The 19,635-nt window shown below is 40.1% G+C and overlaps 1 protein-coding gene across 7 annotated transcripts in view; it reads left to right on the top strand.

The window, feature by feature from the left end:
- Positions 1-19,635, top strand: part of ATG13 (autophagy related 13) — a 55,781-nt gene that overhangs the window by 12,754 nt on the left and 23,392 nt on the right. For all 7 annotated transcript variants that reach the window (XM_080816104.1, XM_080816102.1, XM_080816103.1 and 4 more), the window contains 4 exons: positions 15,217-15,298; positions 16,271-16,351; positions 16,812-16,931; positions 19,044-19,090. In XM_080816104.1, coding sequence (XP_080672230.1) covers positions 15,230-15,298; positions 16,271-16,351; positions 16,812-16,931; positions 19,044-19,090 — 317 coding nt within the window. In that variant the 5' untranslated portion in view covers positions 15,217-15,229. The remainder of the gene's footprint in view (positions 1-15,216; positions 15,299-16,270; positions 16,352-16,811; positions 16,932-19,043; positions 19,091-19,635) is intronic.

The following is a 19,635-nucleotide window of genomic DNA, read 5'->3' as shown; positions in this document are numbered from 1 at the left end:
AGTTTAAATTTCAGTGCTCCCCAGACTTCATATTCTTGCATGATAAACATGCATTTCAAAGTGCTTTATGGGGGGCACCTGGGTGGCTCAGTCGTTAAGCATCTGCCTTTGGCTCGGGTCATGATCCAGGGTCCTGGGATCAAGCCCCAAATCGGGCTCCCTGCTCAGCGGGAAGTCTGCTTCTCCCTCTCCCACTCCACCTTCTTGTATTCCCTTTCTCGCTCGTGCTCTCTCTCTGTCAAAAATAGGTGGATGAAATCTTTAAAAAAACAAACAAACAAACAAACAAAAGTGCTTTATGGAAGGGCACTTGGGTGACTCAGTTGATTTAGCGCCTGACTCTTGATTTCAGCTCAAGTCGTGATCTCAGGGTCATGAGATTGAGCCCCGCATTGGCTCTGCGCTGGGCATGGAGCCTGCTTAAGATTCTCTCTTCCTCTCCTCCTAACCCTACCCCATTCCCCTCTCTCGGACGCATGTGCACTCTCTCTTTAAAAAAAAAAACTAAAAGTGGTTTATGGGTACAGTGTTAAATTCTTACCAATCTTGAAAATAATATTTGTGCTAAGCATCTGTCAGTAATTTGCCTAATTGTAGGCAAAATAATCCTATAATCTCTTTAATAGTTTTTGAAGTTACTATTTTGTAGTTTGCATGATGAATAGAAATAAGCATTATATAAATATGAAAGCAATATCGTTAACATGCCAGGAGTTGTTACTCAAAGCAACTGAATTTGGTTAATTCTTAAATCATGGAACTGTTAGCTTTTCAGTATTAGATTAGTTCCATATATAGATTGCTTTTCAAAAAGCCTAAAGTTGCCAAGAGAATTAGAAAACAAATATTTGCAAAAGACACACATCTGATGAAAGACTTATCCAAAATATGCAAAGAACTCTTAAAACCCAATAATAAAATACACAACCCCATTAAAAAATGGACCAAAGACCTTAACAGACACTTCACCAAAGATATACAGATGGGAAAGAATCATATGAAAAGATACTTAGCATCAGTGAAATGAGACATACATACAAGATTATTACAGTATTACTGACAGTGTTTCCTATGCTGTACTTTTCATCCGTGTGACTGAATTATTTTATAGCTGGAAGTCTGTACTTCTTAATCCCCTTCACCTGTCTCCCCATCCCCCCACCCAAAACTAAACATATTCTTAACCATATGATCCACCAATCACACTCCTTGGTATTTACTAAAGAAAGAAATTGAAAACTTGTCCCCAGCACCACAAGGGTTCTTAGAGCCTTCCTTGGGGGAAATTCAGTGTCCTCAGAGGCCAAAACCTCTGTATACTGACATTTGAGGTTTTTTTCCAATTGAAAAAGTGGGGGGGGGGGTTGCAGCTCTTTCCTAGTGATCCTCTGAGCCCCACCAGTTTACCAGCCTCACTCATATACCCTGAGTTTCTGCTGTCTTTTTGGTGCATCATACTAAAATGTGAATGGAACAGCAAAGGGATCACTAGTCATTTGATGAAATCCTGCAACATGGCTGCCAGTGTTTTTCAAGCCAAGTGGAGAAGGGGGCTCCAGAGATGGGAGTGGGAGTGTGTATTGTATGGATGGAGATTTCTATGATTTGTCCTGCCTAACTGACCACCCTGCCTGCACATACACAGACAGGCTAAAGAATATTTTTCGTGTGACTTGTGCTGGATAAGTGATCTTGGGAGCCTGATTATTAGTTGACATTAGCTGGTCTCCAGGTCAGAATTGGACCTTCTGGTCTGGACGCTAAGAGCTATAAATTTTGCCTTACATCCCCTCCTGCTCCAGGTTGGGCTAGCCCCTCAGAATGGAGTTGAGACGGGGGAGGCAAGCACATGTGGCCCAGGCTCCTTGAAGATGTTAATGACATGATAACAGGAATTCAGCTCACTCCAAACTGCATGTAGGCGAACAGTTGTTTAACTTCAGATCCTGTTGGTTGCCCTCTAAATACGGCCCTTACGGGGATTTTCAGTTGGAAGTCTCACCTGAGGGGAGGACACTCGTCCATGCTTCTCAGTTGAGACTCCAGCGTGGCTGTCTCCACGGGGCTTCCGCTAATGAGGTTGGATGTTTTAAGTACCTGATTTGATAAAACTCTTATTCTCCTTTACTGCTTACTATTGCCCTAACCTATGCAAATTTCCCTTTTCTTTCTGTTTCTATTCGTGGTTTTTTTTTTTTTTTTAAAGATTTTATTTATTTGAGGGCACCTGGGTGGCTCAATGGGTTAAACCTCTGCCTTCGACTCCGATCATGATCTCAGGGTCCTGAAATCGAGCCCCGCATCAGGCTCTCTGCTCAGAAGGGGGCCTGCTTCCCCCTCTCTGCCTGCTGCTTTGCCTACTTATCATCTCTCTCTCTCTGTGTCAAATAAATAAATATTTATTTGAGAGAGAAAGCACGAGTGGTTGGCAGTGGGAGATGAAGAAGCTGACTCTCTTCTGAGCAGAGAGGCCCATGTGGGGCTCAGTCCCAGGGCCCTGAGATCATGACCTGAGCCGAAGGCAGATGCTTAACCGACTGAGCCATCCAGGTGCCACTCTCTTAGATTTTTATAATACCAATAAAGTGGTTTTTTTCCCCTTGGAAACTGAGAGTACTGCTCCCATGAATCTTTTCTTCAGAACAGAGTGCCTCGTACAGACCTGATGGAAATCCAGCATGTTCTTTGATTCATTGTTTCCAAAAAGTTAATGTCCAGTCTTCTAACATGAGGGAGGAAGGGCTGTTTTGCCCTGAGTGGGGTTATGAAAGGAGCTTAGAGCCTAGCGTGGGGTCTAAGTGCTTCTTCTATGGACTTTTATAAAATAATCTTCCTGTTTCAGCTTCTTCTGCCATTCTACTTTTTTAGGAGAGATCTGGTAACTCTCATTCCTTAGCCTCTTTTGGGTTCTTCGGTTCAGATGAGCTTGCTTTGTCAGCTCTGCTCAGTTAATTATCTGTTCCTTCTGTTTTCTGTCTTCCAAAACTGTGATGCTGTTACCTCCATGCACCTTCTTCTGGTCCCTGTATGTATGCTTTTTAAGCCCTTCCACCCCCGCCCCTGCCATTTTTTGTTTTAATGATGTTTTAGGAGTGAGTAGAAATAAACAAGCATGGAAACCTTTATACTTAACCAGCCTGTTCACTTTCTCTCCCCACCCCCATATTCTGTCGATATCTTTCATTTGTTATTTCCTTTTCTGCCTTTATTATTATTTTTTTTAGGATTTTATGTATTTGAGAGACAGAGAGCAGAAACAGGGGCATTGGCAGATGGAGAGGGAGAGGCAGACTCCCTGCTGAGCAGGGAGCCCAACTCAGGGCTCAGTCCCAGGATCCGGAGATTGTGGCCTGAGCCGAAGGCAGATGCTTCTCTAACTGAGCCACAAAGGCGCCCCCTTTTCTGCCTTTATTTACAACCTTTATGTTTCTGTGCTCTTAACTGGGGATTGGGAAGATAGTTGAGATAAATGTCTACCTATTTAAGTGGAACTCATTTTTTTAAGTTAAAATTACCATTTCGGTATGAAAGTCAAAGAAGTAGAGAACCTGCCTATCTGGTTAAGTCTGCTTTTCCCCTGTTGATTATATATTTTGCACTGGAGCAGTGGTGTAGAATCTTCTGTCTAGTATTTGGATGTTGATGATTATCTACATCTTACATAACAATGTAAGATTATCTACATCTTATATAACAATGAGGAGTTAAACACTAACTCCCCATTCTCTCCTTTCCCAGCTCCTGACAACCACTCATGCTTTATGGCAATGATCTGACCCCTCTTAAGTACCTCATAAAAGCGGTATCATACAGCATGTGTCCTTTCGTGACTGGCTTATTTCATTTAGCTAATGTCCTCAGAGTTCGTCCATGTTGTAGCATGTATCAGAATTTCCTTTTTTTTTTTTAAATTTTTATTTATTTGACAGAGAGAGATCACAAGTAGGCAGAGAGAGAGGGAAGCAGGCTCCCTGCTGAGCAGAGAGCCCGATGCAGGACTCGATCCTAGGACCCTGAGATCATGACCTGAGCCAAAGGCAGTGGCTTAACCCACTGAGCCACCCAGGCGCCCCAGAATTTCCTTTTTAAGGCTGGATGATATTCCATTGTATATAGACATACCACATTTTGCTTATTATATTTTCAGTACTTGTTTAAAACTAGTTTAGTATAGTATAAATCTCTGCATGTTCTAAATACTTTGGGAACCTTAAAGAGTTACTTGTTATGAATTTCTATTAATGAAATTGATGGAGGTAACTGGGTGGCTCAGTCAGTTAAGCATCTGACTCTTGCTTTTGGCTCAGGTCATGATCTCAGGAGTGTGAGATCCAGCCCCATGGCCGGCTCCCCCGTAGGCTTGGAGTCTGCTTAAGATTCTCTCCCTCGGGGCGCCTGGGTGGCTCAGTGGGTTAAAGCCTCTGCCTTCGGCTCGGGTCCTGATCCCAGGGTCCTGGGATCGAGCCCCACATCAAGCTCTCTGCTCATCAGGGAGCCTGCTTCCTCCCCTCTCTCTCTCTGCCTGCCTCTCTGCCTACTTGTGATCTCTGTGTGTTAAATAAATAAATAAAAAATCTTAAAAAAAAAATTCTCTCCCTCTCCTCCCTCCACTCAAGTGTGTTCTCTCACTCTCTAAAAAAATGGAGGAAAAAAAGAAAATGTTGTGCAGAGAATGTTGTTGAACTGAAATTGCAATTCAAAGCCCTCTAAAATTTTTTTGTTGTTAAATGTATAAGTCTTAAAGGCCTTAATTGAGGTTATTTCTCAGGCAGGAAAAGCTGTGAATGGTGAGTCTGGGGAAAACAGGTGTTGATGAGGGGATAGCAGGATTTGTGGGAGGATTACAGTGTGTAAATATATTTCTGACCTAATTAAGCCATTTTATAAAAGGTAACACTTGATAAATTTAATCAAATATATGTTGGTGGGAACCACATAGAATTTTTTTGTAAATATCTGAAATTATACATAGTAATTAGGTTATGTCCCTAGGGCAAAACATTTAATAAAGAAAGTGGTAGGTAGCCGTGATTAACTTACATATTCAGGGGGTGCCTGTGTGGCTCAGTCAGTTAAGCAACTGCCTTCGGTTCAGGTCATGATCCCAGCGTCCTGGGATCAAGCCCGCCATCAGGCTCCCTCCTTGGTGGGAAGCCTGCTTCTCTGTCTCCCACTCCCTCTGCTTGTGTTCCCTCTCTTGCTGTGTCTCTCTCTGTTAAATAAATAAATAAAATCTTTAAAAAAAAACAAAACAAAACTTAGGGGCGCCTGGGTGGCTCAGTGGGTTAAAGCCTCTGCCTTCCGCTCAGGTCCTGGGATTGAGCCCTGCGTTGGTCTCTCTGCTTAGCGGGGAGCCTGCTTCCCACTGCCCCCACCTCTGCCTGCCTCTCTGCCTACTTGTGATCTCTGTCAAATAAACAAACAAACTTTTAGGAAAAAAAAACAACTTATATATTCAGCATATTATCAGTGAAGGGATAAGTTTGCAGAAGAGTTTGCAACATAATTGAAACACTGAGTTTGCAACATAATTGAAACACCATAATGCTAAGAGGTGAAATGGCTTTGATTTGAACTAAGTGATAACCTAAAGCCATACTTTGGCTCAGTGCTCTAGCGGCTGATGAACTGCCTTAAAACCCACCATATTAGGGCGTCTGCACTCTTAATGTAAACAGCCTTTTAGTCAATTATAATGTGTTGGTGACGACAACGAATGTGGGCCATGGCCTGCAATGTCTATAGAAACGTAAAGCCAAGTGAATACATACATTGTCAGTTAAGAAGCCTCACTAGGCTTTTTGGGTTGGGGAGGAGAGAGTACCCCCATATATGGGTTGGGGGGAGGGGCGTGAGGGAAAATCCCAGGCAGGCTCCACAGGAGGAGTGTGGAGCCTGGTGCAAGGGCTTGATTCCAGGCCCCTGAGATACAGAGACAGATGCTTAACCATCTGAGCCACCCAGTTACCCTTCTCTAGACTCTTGGTGGAATTCCAGTATGCTTGCCACTGAGGTGGAGAAAGATACATGAACCTCATAGTAGGATGATAACCAGTTAACCTTTGGAAGTAATTTTGGTTTCACAAAATGGCTGCTTTTAGGAAAGGCAATATGTTGATCACTTAATGCTTCTCTTTCCATCTACTTAGCCATTTTATTTTTCAAATAATAAACTGGATTTATGGTATATAAACTCTCTTGTAACTGAAGTTGTTCTCAAAACCTTGATTGAACTAATAAAATTAGTTTTTTGAGCATGTATGTGCAAGAACTAGACACTGGTTCTGGATCACCATTTATTTGGTAATTTCAGTGACCAAGATCTTTCATAAGAAAGTGCCAGCAGACCTCTGAGTACCTTTTCAAAATCATCGCACCTGTTTTCCCTGCTGACTTTGCATGGGCAGTCGTGAAGTTGAAACTTAGGAGTTTGTCAAAATTTCTGGAACATAAGAGCAATATGAGATAATGCTTTACTTACTCTTTTAGCATTGTGCCTAAGGTTCACAAGGTAACCTAGAAAAAGGTGTTAAGGAAAACTTTTCCTACCTAAGTTTAGTACCTAAGAGCCTGCAATTTAAACTGACATGAGGCTATCAACTATAGGAGTACTCAGTGATGAATAACCCTGGTGGTTAGCATTTGGGACTTATATGTCTAATTTAGTAAGAGAAAGAGGCCTAGGAGAAAAGGCTTTTTTATTTTATTTTATTTTTTAAAAAAGATTTATTTATTTATTTATTTGACAGACAGAGATCACAAGTAGGCAGAGAGAGAGGGGGAAGCAGGCTCCCTGCCAAGCAGAGAGCCCGATGTGGGGCTCAGTCCCAGGACCCCAGGATCATGAACTGAGCTGAAGGCAGAGGCTTTCTAACCCACTGAGCCACCCAGGCGCCCCGAGAAAAGACTTTTTTTAAAGATGTATTTTTATTTATTCATTCATTCATTCATTCAAATCTCTCCCCAACATTGGGCTTGAACTCATGACCCAGAGATCAAGAGCTGCAGGCAGGCTGATCCCACTAAGCCAGCCAGGTGCCGGAGGTGGGAGGGGGTGGGGGGTGGGAGTGGGGGGACATGGACGGACACTTTTGTGGGAAGAACAAATCAGTTTCTTTAGAAAAGACAAATGAATCTGTAGGAGAACAAATAGGAGATTAAAAAGTTTGTGATAATATTTGTTTAGGTAAGTGCAACTGGTCTATCTTCTTCCTGACCTTGAAACTCCCACGGAGTGGGGACTTGTGATCTCTCTCTCAGAAGTAGATGCCAACCTGAAATGGGAATTTATGGCTGTCCTCATTTTTCAGAAGTTTCTGCTTTTAGTCAGATAAGGGAAGCCCAAGAAGGTTTCTTTCTACATCTGTTGAATCTCAAATGTCTTCAGCTTAAAATAATCTTTATGCCAAAGTGGCTTATTTTGGGATGGCATATCCTGATCTTCAGATGTAGAGTAACCAAGTGAGTCTCTTCCAGCTAAGAAATGAGACCTGGATTAAGGTGGTTCTTTGGAAATGAAAATGTAGCACATATATGAAAGGATTTTGTATAAGCAAGAACTTGAAGGATTTAGTAACTGGCTAGTATTAGTAAAGGGCAGAAAAAAGGGACGAATTGTAGGTCCCTTTTTAATTTCCCTTTCAAGTCCTTGGAACATTCAAAGAAGGACTTTTACAACAAGCAAGGCATAGGGTAAACTTAATATTGTAAAGGATGAATTAACTGCTAGATAGGCGAGGCCTAAGGGAACGACAAGCTCTGATGTCTGTAGATAACTTTTCCTCCAGTGGAGATCTCACCCCTTTTGGCTCTATAACTAATTCTAGTTACATAATCCTTTAGTTCCTACTTCCGAACAAAAAGTCACAAGAGTCATTGTGCTATTATGTTTGCAATGGTAGATGTTCTGGTGGTGGGAACAGAGTTCCCCACTTCAGTATAAAATAAGGGCAGTACAACCCTCCAGCATTATTCTTATCTCAGATCTGTTGCTGTGGTTGCTTCAGGGCCTTGAACAGTTTAACCCTTTAAAAGGCTTTTTATTCTTACCATAACATTTGTTGGTGTTCTTTTCAACCAATATTCCGGAAGGTCTGAAGGTGGGTGTATGCTTCAAATGCTGTCAAACATACAAGTGGTAGGCTCTAAAAGATAAGTCCTTTATAATTTGGATCACTTCGGGCTTTAACCTGTCCTTGATCACGGTAGACTCTACTGTGGCATCTGAGTTCCGCAATCCTTTCTTAGGTGTTTTGTTTCTCCTTCATTGGTTTCTACCCCCCACCCAATTTGCTCAAATAGTGCTGTGCTGTAGAGAAAGTCCTTTTCACAGCAGCTTGAGGTCTCTTCCTTCTTAACTTCTCAGAATCCAGGTGAAGCACCCCTGCTCTTAAGAGGTGATCCTCTGGGGAACCTGGGTGGCTCAGTTGGTTAAGCAACTGCCTTTGGCTCAGGTCATGGTCCTGGAGTCCCCGGATCATCCCACATTGGGCTCCCTGCTCAGTGGGAGGTCTGCTTCTCCCTCTGACCCTCCCCACTCTCAATGCTCGCTCGCTCGCTCTCTCATTCTTTCTCAAATAAATAAATAAAATCTTTAAAAAACAAGTGATCCTTGGGGCGCCTAGGTGGCTCAGTGGGTTAAGCCTCTGCCTTTGGCGCAGGTCATGATCTCAGGGTTCTGGGATCGAGTCCCGCATCAGGCTCTCTGCTCAGCAGGGAGCCTGCTTCCCCTCTCTCTCTGCCTGTCTCTCTGCCTACTTGTGATCTCTCTCTCTCTCTGTCAATAAATAAATAAAATCTTAAAAAAAAAATTAAAAAAACAAACAACAAGTGATCCTCTCAAAGATCATTAGCAACATGATGTCAAGTCCAGTGGCGTTTTTCTCATCACCTTGAAAGTGAAGGAAACCAGAATGTGAATATGCCTCTTTGACATAAAAATTATTTTGATCTGAAGGCCATTAAGCAGTAAATGTTGGAGAACCTGTCTTTACCTTCCACTTTTCTGCCTGAAGGTGAGATAAATTCTCCTTTTCTTAAAGAAAGACTCTTACCGGCCCAGAGAAGGCTCTGGTGGAATCTGCAAACAAACCTTACCCCATTAGTTTCCTCCCATATATTTACCTTCCCACAGTTTGCCACCCTTGGAAGCCTAGAACTGCTTTCCTTTGTCTTGTCATTTCTCTACAACTTTATCATTGTTTGTTAAGATCCCATATAAGCCACAGTTCTATGCCACACTCTTTGATTACATTTCTGTTGAGGTCTGGCTCTCTTCTGAGCAGGGAGCCCGAAGCAGGGCTCCGTCAAGGATCCTGGGATCATGACCCTAGCCAAAGACAGCCGCTTAACCGGACTGAGCCATGTAGGCGCCCCTCTGCTGAGGTTTCTTTTGTGAGATGTGCACCGCAGGTGTTAATAAACTGTTTTTCTCTTGTTAATCTGTCCTTTTGTTAAAGAGGCCCAGCTGGAAACCTGAGGGCTGGGAGGTAAAGTTTTGCCTCCTCCACAAGTACGTTTATGTTATTTGGCCATCCCTTATATCTTGAAACTTACTTCCTCTCAGTTTCCATGATAACTGCTCAGAAATCGTTTTCATATTTCTCTGATAAGTTCTGGCATTTCTCTTTATGGTATTTTCCTGGAGCCTTTATTATTTTTCCCTTCTGTCTTCCATGGTGATTTCATCTACTGCTATGGTTTTTAAACTATTCCTTCTTTTTGGAGAATATCTCCTTCTCTCCAACTTTAACCTCAGTCTTAACCTTTCCATTAATTACAGGTTGGTTATTTGGTGTTTTGATTTGACCTATTAAGTAATCTGAACTGATTGTCAAAAAATAATGAACCTCAACCCCAAACTTCTACCACAGGAAAAATTAATTTATGATGGATCATGAATGTAAACATGAAAGGTAAACAATAACATTTTTAGAAGAAGATGAAGAAGATTTTCATGACTTTGAGATCAGCAAAAATTTTTTCAACAGAGCACAAAGAAGTGCTAAAAAAAATTGAGAAATTTGACTTATTACAATTAATCTCTGTTAATCTAAAGACTCCATAAGAGGCTATTACTCAGCAATAGAAACAAATGAACTATGAATATAGAACACAACATGGATGAACCTCAAAATAATTATGCTAAGTGAAAGAAGCCAAAGAGTACATACTGTCTGATGTCATTTATATAAAACTCTAGACAATGCAGGTAGGTATCTATGGTGATAGAAAGCAGGGCAGTGGTTGCCCAAGGATGAGGCATTGAGGGGGTACTGGAAGGAGAGATTACAACAGGGATATTTTGTGGTAATGGTTTTACAGTTACAAATAGATGTCACAACTTACAGCGTCTTGGAGCATCTCGGTGGATCAGTTAGTTAAGCGTCTGACTCTTGATTTCTGTTCAGGTCATGATCTCAGGGTTGTGGGACTGAGCTCTGAGTCAGGCTCCACGGTTAGCGTGGAGTTTGCTTGTCCTTCTCTCTCTGCTCCCCTGCCCCTATGCTCACTTGCTCTCAAATAAAATATTTTAAGAAAACTTACTATGCCTTGCACTTCCAATATATTTTTTATTGTCAGTTATACCTCAGCAAGGCTGTTTTTAATGTGGAAATAAACACAAAAATGAGAATGGATGAAGGCTATTTAATCAGAGTTTGGCATAGCAGGGGAGTTAGCCGCCATCACTCGCATTGGCAAAGACTCAAAGGCAGGTAGACCCGTGGGAAGTTTTATAGTGGAGGAAAGGAAGAACTTCAGATATGTCGTGATTTGGGGTTATTGGCATGGGAAAGCTCTAGGCAGCCTAACTACAAGTGGGGGCATCCTATGTGGTTGTTTAGGTATATATATTCGGCTTTCTGTGGTTGGTCCTAAGTTGGAACCAGGGAGGAAAATTAGGGGAGTAATTTGGGGTTATTACTCAAGTCTTGACTCTTTGGGGTCAGTTTTTAGGGTTACTGTTGGCTTCCTGGACTAGTTAGTTGCTAGAGATAGTTTGACTTCCTTGACTGATTACTGTAGATAGTATGTTGACTTCTTGGGCTAGATAATGGAGATGTTAGTTTCACTTCCTTCCTGGGCTGGTTCCTGCAGGTTGTGGGTCAGAGCTCTATTTTGATACAGTAGTCTGGCCTTTGTCCATTAGTATATTCAGACTCTCATGAAAAGAAACAGATGCTGTAAGAAAGGCAAGACACAAACTGGGAGAAGATATTTATAGTGCATATCCAACAAAGTACTTATATCCACTATATATATATTTTTTAGAAACTTCGACAGTTTAGTAAAAAAAAGATAACCTAATTTTTAATTGGGCAAAATGCTTGAAGTAGAACTTCGTTAAAGAGGATTTACAAATAGCCAATAAGCATATGAAAAGATGCTAATAGGGGGAATCCATTGTTCATTTAATCACTAATTTAATCACTAATCATCTAGTACAGATGAAATGAGATACTACGGCACCTCTACCGGGATGGCTAAAATTTAAGAATCTGTAGTACCAAGTAGTGGTATAGCTGTGGAGCACCTGGAACCCTCATATACTGCTGATAGGCGTGTACATCGGTACAGATTCTGGAAAACTGTCCGTGTCTGGTAAAACTAGGTACTTACACTTTGTGACCCAACATTAATAATGCTGGGCTTAAATAACAGCTGATGGCGAGGAGTGTTTATATCCACCAAAAGATTTGTGTAAAAATACAATAGCCAAAACCAAGAAGCAACCCAAATGGTTATCTACTGGAATTTATAAACAGTTTGTGGTATATTTGTAAAGTGGAGTGCTACATAGCAATGAAAAAAATAAAGTTCCACATGCAGCATTATGATTTTCACAAGCATGACTTGAATAAAGGAAGCTATGCACAAAAGAGTTAATATTGTTTGATTCCATTTATTTTAAATGGAATGATTTGTAAGAATAGATAAAACTGATCTATGATGATAGAAGTCAGAATAATGGTTACTTTTTCCTGAGGGGACACAAGGGAACCCTCTGAACTATTGGAAATGTTCTGTAACTTGATCAGAATTGCGATTATATGAATGTATACAAACAAAGTATCTATTGAAATAGAAATGAAAACAATAAGATATTTATTGAGCTGTACACCCAAGATTTGTACATTTCACTACATGTAAGTTATACCCCATTTTTATTTCTTTTTCTTTTTCTTTTTTGTACTTTTAAGTTTTTATTTAAATTCCAGTTAGTTAACATATAGTGTAGTATGAGCTTCAGGAGTAGAATTTAGTGATTCCATCACTTATATGTCCCAGTGCTCATCACAAGTGCCCTCTTTAATTCTTATCACCCATTTAATCATCCCCCGTCCACATCTTCTCCAGCAACCCTCAGTTTGTTCTCTATAGTTCTGTTTTATGGTTTGCCATTGTCTTTTTCCCCCGTGTTCATTTGTTCCATTTCTTAAATTCTACATGAGTGAAATTGTTTGGTATTTGTCTTTTTTGACTGACTTATTTCACTTAGCATAATACACTCTATTTCCATCCACATCATTGCAAATGGCAAGATTTCATCCTTTTTTTTTTTAAGACTTTATTTATTTATTTGACACACAGAGATCACAAGCAGGCAGAGAGGCAGGCAGAGAGAGAGAAAGGAGGAAGCAGGCTCCCCACTGAGCAGAGAGCCCAATGCGGGGCTCCATCCCAGGACCCTGGGATCGTGACCTGAGCTGAAGGCAGAGGCTTTAACCCACTGAGCCACCCAGGCGCCCCCCCCCTTTTTTTTTTTTTTTTGGTCAGAGTGAGAGAGAGCATGGCAGGGGGAGGGAGAGGGAGAAGTGGAAGCAGGCTCCCTCCTGAGCAAGGAGCCTGATGTGGGACTCAATCCCAAGACCCTTTGATCATGACCTGAGCCAAAGGCAGGCACTTAACCAACTGAACCACCCAAATATCCTGCAACATTTTATTCTTTTTGATCGCTGAGCAGTATTCTATTGTGTGTGTGTATATATTTGTGCATATATATGTGTATATATACATCACAAGTTCTTTATCCATCTGTTGATGGGTATTTGGGCTCTTTCCATAATTTGGGTATTGTTGATAGTGCTGATATAAACATTGGAATGCATATATCCCTTCGAATCAGTATTTTTGTATTGTTTGGGTAAACACCTAGTAGTGGAATTGCTGGATCGTGGGGTAGTTTTATTTTTAACTTTTTGAGGAGCCTTTATAGTGTTTCCAAGAGTGGTTGCACCAATTTGCATTCCTACCAACAGTGTAAGAGGGTTCACCCTTTTCCACATTCTCACCAACACCTGTTATGTTTTTTGTGTTGTTGATTTTAGCCATTCTGACAGGTGTGAGGTGATATCTTATTGTAGGTTTGGTTTGTACTTCCTTGATGATGAGTGAAGTTGAGCATACTCCATGTGTCTGTTGGCCAACTGTATGTCTTCTTTGGGAAAATGTCTATTCATGTCTCTGCCCATTTCTTAACTAGATTATTTGTGTTTTGGATGTTGAATTTGGTAAGTTCTTTATAGATTTTGGATACTAACCCTTTATCATATATGTCATTTGCAAATATCTTCTCCCGTTCCGTAGGTTGCCTTTTAGTTTTGATTTTTTTCTTTGGTTGTGCAGATGTTTATCTTGATGAAGTCCCAATAGTTCATTTTTACTTTTGTTTCCCTTTCCTCAGCTCGGGAGACAAATGTAGTAAGAAGTTGCTATGGCTGATGTCAAAGAGGTTGCTGCCTGTGTTCTCTAGGATTTTGATGGTTTCCTGTTTCACATTTAGGTGTTTCATCCATTTTGAATTTATTTTTGTGTATGGTATTATATCTGTTTTTAAAATTTCCAGTTTCAGCTCTTTTCTGTTTATACCTTTCCTTAAAACTAGCTTCCTGTTTATTGTTAACTGAAACCTTGTTAAACTTTTTGTAGTCAGTCCTTAAATCCCATCAGCTCTTCCTTTGAAATACCTCCCACCCATACTATCTCCAAACCATAACTGTACTAGAGTTTTAGCCTTGACCACAAGCCTGCATTATTGCCAAGGACTTAACTGGTCTCCCTGCTTTTCATACTCAAAACTGTTCTACAATACGCTAGCAAAGCTCTTTCTAAAGCACCATTCAGATGATGCTAGCACTCTGATTGTGTTAATGCCTTTCCTCAAAGATCTTGAAGGAGCTCCTGTTTCTGTTGTACTAGGCTTGCATTGCATTCAAGATTTTCATGATCTGGCCCCAACCAGCCATACTATCTCCCTGTCCATACATAGTCCTCTAAAAAAACTAGGATACTTAATAGTTCCAAATCCATTTTGCTCTCTGTTGCTGATGCTCTTTGTTCATGTTCTTCTCTCCCTAAATGTTTTTGCTTCCTCATACCAGCCCTGCCTGAAGCCATTTCAACCTGAGGAGCTGTGATGTATCCATGAAATCCATGAACCCCCTGAAGTTGTATCCAAACATTTCTATATGTGTGCATTTTTCTAGAGAAAGGGCTTGTCTTGTTACCAGATTCTCAAAAGGGGTCCCCAAAGTTAAATTGATTTAGTGCCCTTCTGAAGGAATACAAATGATCTTATTTTATGTTTTTTAAGATTTTGTTTATTTATTGGAGAGAGAGAGAGAGCAAGAGCATGTGTGAGCAGGGGGAGGGGAAAGGGAGAAAGAACGCCAAGCAGACTCTAGCTCTCGAGGAGCCACACAGCGCTCAGTCTCACCACCCTGAGATCATGCCCTGAGCCAAAATCAAGAGTCAGATGCTTAACTGACTGAGCCACCCAAGCACCCCTCATTTTATGTTTTAACAGAGTTTTTGTCTTGTTAGAAATTTAGTCCTCAGTATGGTGGGTAGTAGAACTTTTTTTAATAAGATAAATTATAGTTAAAGCTTGACATTTCAGATGCAGGTAAAATGGCTTGTCCTCATCCATTGTTCAGGTCCCCGGACTTTGGTTCTTTTCTTGCGTGTGTGTGTTAAGGAAGTATTTTTTTCCATTCCGGAATGGGAATTAAATTTTACAGCCTAGATTTTCTTTGTGAGGAATTTATTTTCCTCAAAAGATACTATCTTAATATTTTTTCACTTTGGTATCTTAGGGAGAAATTTTTTTCCCTCCCACATGACTGTTTGCACAGCTAGACAATACCATCTCTGTATGCTTTGAATTTAAAAGATATTAGTCACATTTTTTCAACACTTTTTTTTTTCCTGTTTTAGATTCCTATAGGCAATGGAAACTGATCTCAATTCCCAGGACAGAAAGGACCTGGACAAGTTTATTAAATTTTTTGCCCTCAAGGTAATATATCTATTCTCTTGAGCTCAGAACTGTTAGAAATAACTTCCGTGCTCTCCCTTTTTGGAAATATAGAATAACAGCTTGCAGCTTGCCCATTTTAAGGGATACTTCTGTCTGTTGTAAACCAAACTGTGAAGTTTGGGGGCGGTACTGGGGGTGTAACTAAAAAGTAGCTTCCAATTTTCCACAGCTACTTGTTCAAAAAAAATTTTTTTTTTGCAAGGCCGTTTGCAGAAATGTCAAACTATTATGCCAGGTTATTGGCACAGTATGTTCCCTTGGGGTGGGAACAAAGACAGTGGACTGGAATGGACAGCATTTCAGGCATCCTTCCGAAAGCATCAACTAATTCTGAAATGTCTGACTTCCATTTATTGTTCCCTTCTGGGTAAATGAGGAATTAAAACTGAATTTTGAATGCTTGAGAAGTTACATTTTCTTAAATCTAAAAATCATTTCCACCTCTATCACTCCTTCTCATGATTGCCATGTAAAAAACAATCCATGCAGTAGATTCTGGTTGTAAAATTAGTTGGGAGACTTTTGCCATATGGGCCAAATGATATGAATAATTGTGGAATCCTTGGTTTAAATCTACTATGATTACATAAGTGTACGGCAGTGAATATTTAAACCTACGGTTGGACTTGTTTCTTTATGAAAGTCAGAGCTACCATGTGCAAATTTCCTTCTGCCATGTGAGAATATTACAGATCCCAAGCCTTAAACTAAAATTCCTCCAATCAGTTGACATTATGCCCTCAGGAATATTTACAGTATTATTTTTGTGTCGTAGTTTTTTTTAATATGTTCTTGAGTTTTAAAATCCTATCATTTCCTAAAGTGATGTTACGATCATTGGCATCTTTTTAACCCTGCATTCAGGGGGTGTTAACCCTGATTGTGAGTCAGATCAATTTAAGACTCTTCATCATTGATTTTTTTTCCTGTTTGTTTGCTTTTTTTTTTTAGACTGTCCAAGTGATTGTCCAGGCTCGACTTGGCGAGAAGATTTGCACTCGTTCATCTTCATCCCCAACGGGTTCAGATTGGGTACAGTTCCTGTTTTTTTTTTTTTTTGTTTTTGTTTTTTTAAGGCGTGTTTGTCATCAGGAATTGTACATAGTGCAGTTGCAAAGAATACAATTTATAGTATTACTAAATCATAACATTAATATATCTAATTCCATTTGATTCATTCACTTGGAAAGTATATTCTTCATCAGATGTTAGCCCTCGGTTTATATGATTCTCATCTTTCTTCTGCAGTCAGGGAAAAATTTAGTCTTTAGAAAAATGCCTTGTTGACTGATTTTTATAATAAGTCATTACCTCTTTCAACCTGAGTTTTGCGGCTTTGATGCAGGATATCTTTTCTGGGCAAGGGAGAAATGAATGGATGTCCTTCATCACTCAAAGCCATGCCTGCATTACTCAGCATAACCTTCTCACTGCTTTATGTTCCCATAATGTGCCCTGTGAGTGTTTAACAAAAGTCCCTTTTGTTTTCTAGTTCAATTTAGCAATCAAAGACATCCCAGAGGTTACACATGAAGCAAAAAAGGCACTGGCAGGACAGTTGCCTGCTGTCGGGAGATCGATGTGTGTGGAGATCTCACTCAAGACTTCTGAGGTAAGGTTACGGCCAGGGTGGTGTGTTCATTTGGCACTCAAAGCTCTTCACACCCTGGTTCCAATTCAACTTCATTCCTGCCTCCTCCCTCTCTGAACTTAGCGTTCTCTGAGGAGGTCATGCTTTTTGTATTTATTCTCCCAAACACTTGAAATGGGCTTTTTTCCTCCTTATATGTCAACTATGTATGAAATGTTTCTACTTAATCCTTCAAGACTCATGTGCTCTTGAAACACCCTTTCTAGTGGGAGAGGTAACTACTTTCCTTAGACTTACCATATGCTTTGTTTACATTGTTTCTAAAATACAACTTGATGTATTGTGATTTTTTTAGATGTGTTTTTACTTATTTCACATCAGGATCAAGGCAGATATTGTTACTTGTGTGTTTATTGATTTATTTCCATTATAAGATTGTGAAGCTGGGGTGGTATAATAAAAGGCAGTTGGAGTTTGGAGCTGCACAGACTCAAGTTCAGATCCTGCCTCAGTGACTTTGGCCAAATTACCTAACCCCACCCCCACCAACACCACCAAACTAACATGACACTTCATAGGGTTTTTATATTTTCTCATTTAATCTTTATCTGTAAAGTGCCTAACATAACTTACAGTAGCGATCATTCCATGTTCCTGTTCATACTTTACACTTTTATTCTTGAGGTCAGCAGTTACACCACGTCTTATTTATTTTTGTAGTTCAGATTCTTTTTGAAATGAGGCAGGATATATAAATAAATAATCATCTCTTGGGCCTAGCACAGTGCTTGGATGGCACTCTTGATGAAGTTTGTTGAATGAATGATATCGATACTTGTTCTGTGGAAACCTTAGCTCCCCAAAAAACAAAACTTCCTATATTGCCAATTTATACTATGAATCATTTTCTTTAGTGATCCATAGGGAGTCCTAAAGGAATCCCTAGAAGAACTCTTTCCTTTCCCAAGTGAAATCTGAGTATAAAATATTCCGATTATCCTAGACAAACGGCACCAACTTGTCTTGGATACTTCCTACTATTCATCCTCCCTTGACTTTGGGGAGCAGGGGAAATCCAAAATTTATCACATCATTTAAAAATGACTGTATCATGAAAAAGATACCTTAAGGATACATATTTAAATTTTATCTAGAACTAGTAAGTTCTGTATTCCACAAACTAACCCAGGGTTACTCCCAAATCTAAAAGAATAGCCCTCTTCCAGTTGATTGGTAATAAGGTTACTTGTGTTCAAAAGTATGATTGTCCTTCTTACTAAGTGGCGCACAGGAGCGTTACAGGGTTGAGGGATTCTGGCTTTGGTTTCTGTTTTTCTTTCCCACCCACTGGACTAAGTCTGTTCAGAGTACCAGAGAAAGACTGAACAGTTTGGCTAAAGACATTACAGAGCTAAAAAGATTTTTAAGTGAGGAGCTTGTTAAGGTATTCCTTAACAGTGGGTGTCACCTAAAAATATCTCCTATAGAATTGGAGGGAAAGGCTCTCTCCATCATCTGAAGTGTTGGCCTTTCTGAAGAGTAATTTGGATATACATAGCAAAAGTCTTTGAAGCATGAGTACTGTTTAACAATGCTAATTCTGGAAATTTATCTTAAGAAATTAATTTAGGGCAAGGACAAAGTTTTAATCTCAAGACTATTTATCAGAGTCTTGTTTGTGGTAGTGAAAAATTAGGAGCAACCTCTATGTCCATGTATTGGGGGAACTGATTGGATGAAATGATGGTCATAGGGTAGAATACTACGCAACCATTAAAAATGGTGTAGAATTTTACTCTAAGGAAAACTTCATGTTGTGTTTATTAATGGGAAAGTGATAAAAATAACATACAGTATAATCTCACATTAAAAAAATTTTTTTAGGTTTATTTATTTAAGTATTGTTAGACTCAACATCGGTCTTAACGCAAGACCCCGGGATCAAGAGCTGCCTGCTCTTCCGACTGAGCCAGCCAGGCACCCCTCATGTTATTTATTAAAGTGGCTGATGAGGTTATAAATTGATTTTTTTCCCCTTTATTTATTTTTTTCAGTATTTTTATAGTGACTGTACAGTGCTTTATAATAAAAGAAATAATTAAAACAAGTATTTTTCAATTGTCCCATCTACAGGGAGATTCCATGGAGCTAGAAATTTGGTGTCTTGAAATGAATGAAAAGTAAGTGCTCTGTCTTAGGGTCTGTGGTTGTGGTAGCTGAGGATAAAAGATGACAGGGGGAAAGCAGGGCTTTTGTTATCAGTCATGGAGGGTGTTCTTCCCACTTAACAAAGCCAGTAGGTCTTTGCTACAATTTGCTTCATGCTTGGCTTCCAGCCCAGGCACAGAGATGACCTTCAGCGGGAGGGTCATTCCACCGAAACTTAGACACCACAGGGAAAAGAGCAGAGAAAAGACTGAAAAGGATTTGTTGTTTTCCCAGAGTACAGATAGTTCTCTGATTAAATCCCTTGCGAGGTCTTGTAACATGACTGCTCTGTGTTGTCTGTTTGCTGTATGGCAGACAGCCAATACGATTCCCCTTCACTACTCCTTTTTACATGCTATGTTGGTCATAGATTGGAAATGCATGTTATTTTCCTTCTCCATTTTCTTCTTTCAAGGCAGATTAGCTTACTTCCTGCCTGAAGCTTCAGTTTTCATGAACAGTATATAGGCAGATGGAGGAAATAGCAACACATCAAAAGAAAAATCTTAATAAGTCT

Source organism: Martes martes (assembly GCF_963455335.1).
Source record: "Martes martes genome assembly, chromosome: 10".
NCBI lineage: Eukaryota > Metazoa > Chordata > Mammalia > Carnivora > Mustelidae > Martes > Martes martes.
This window is presented reverse-complemented; position numbering and strand designations above follow the sequence as displayed.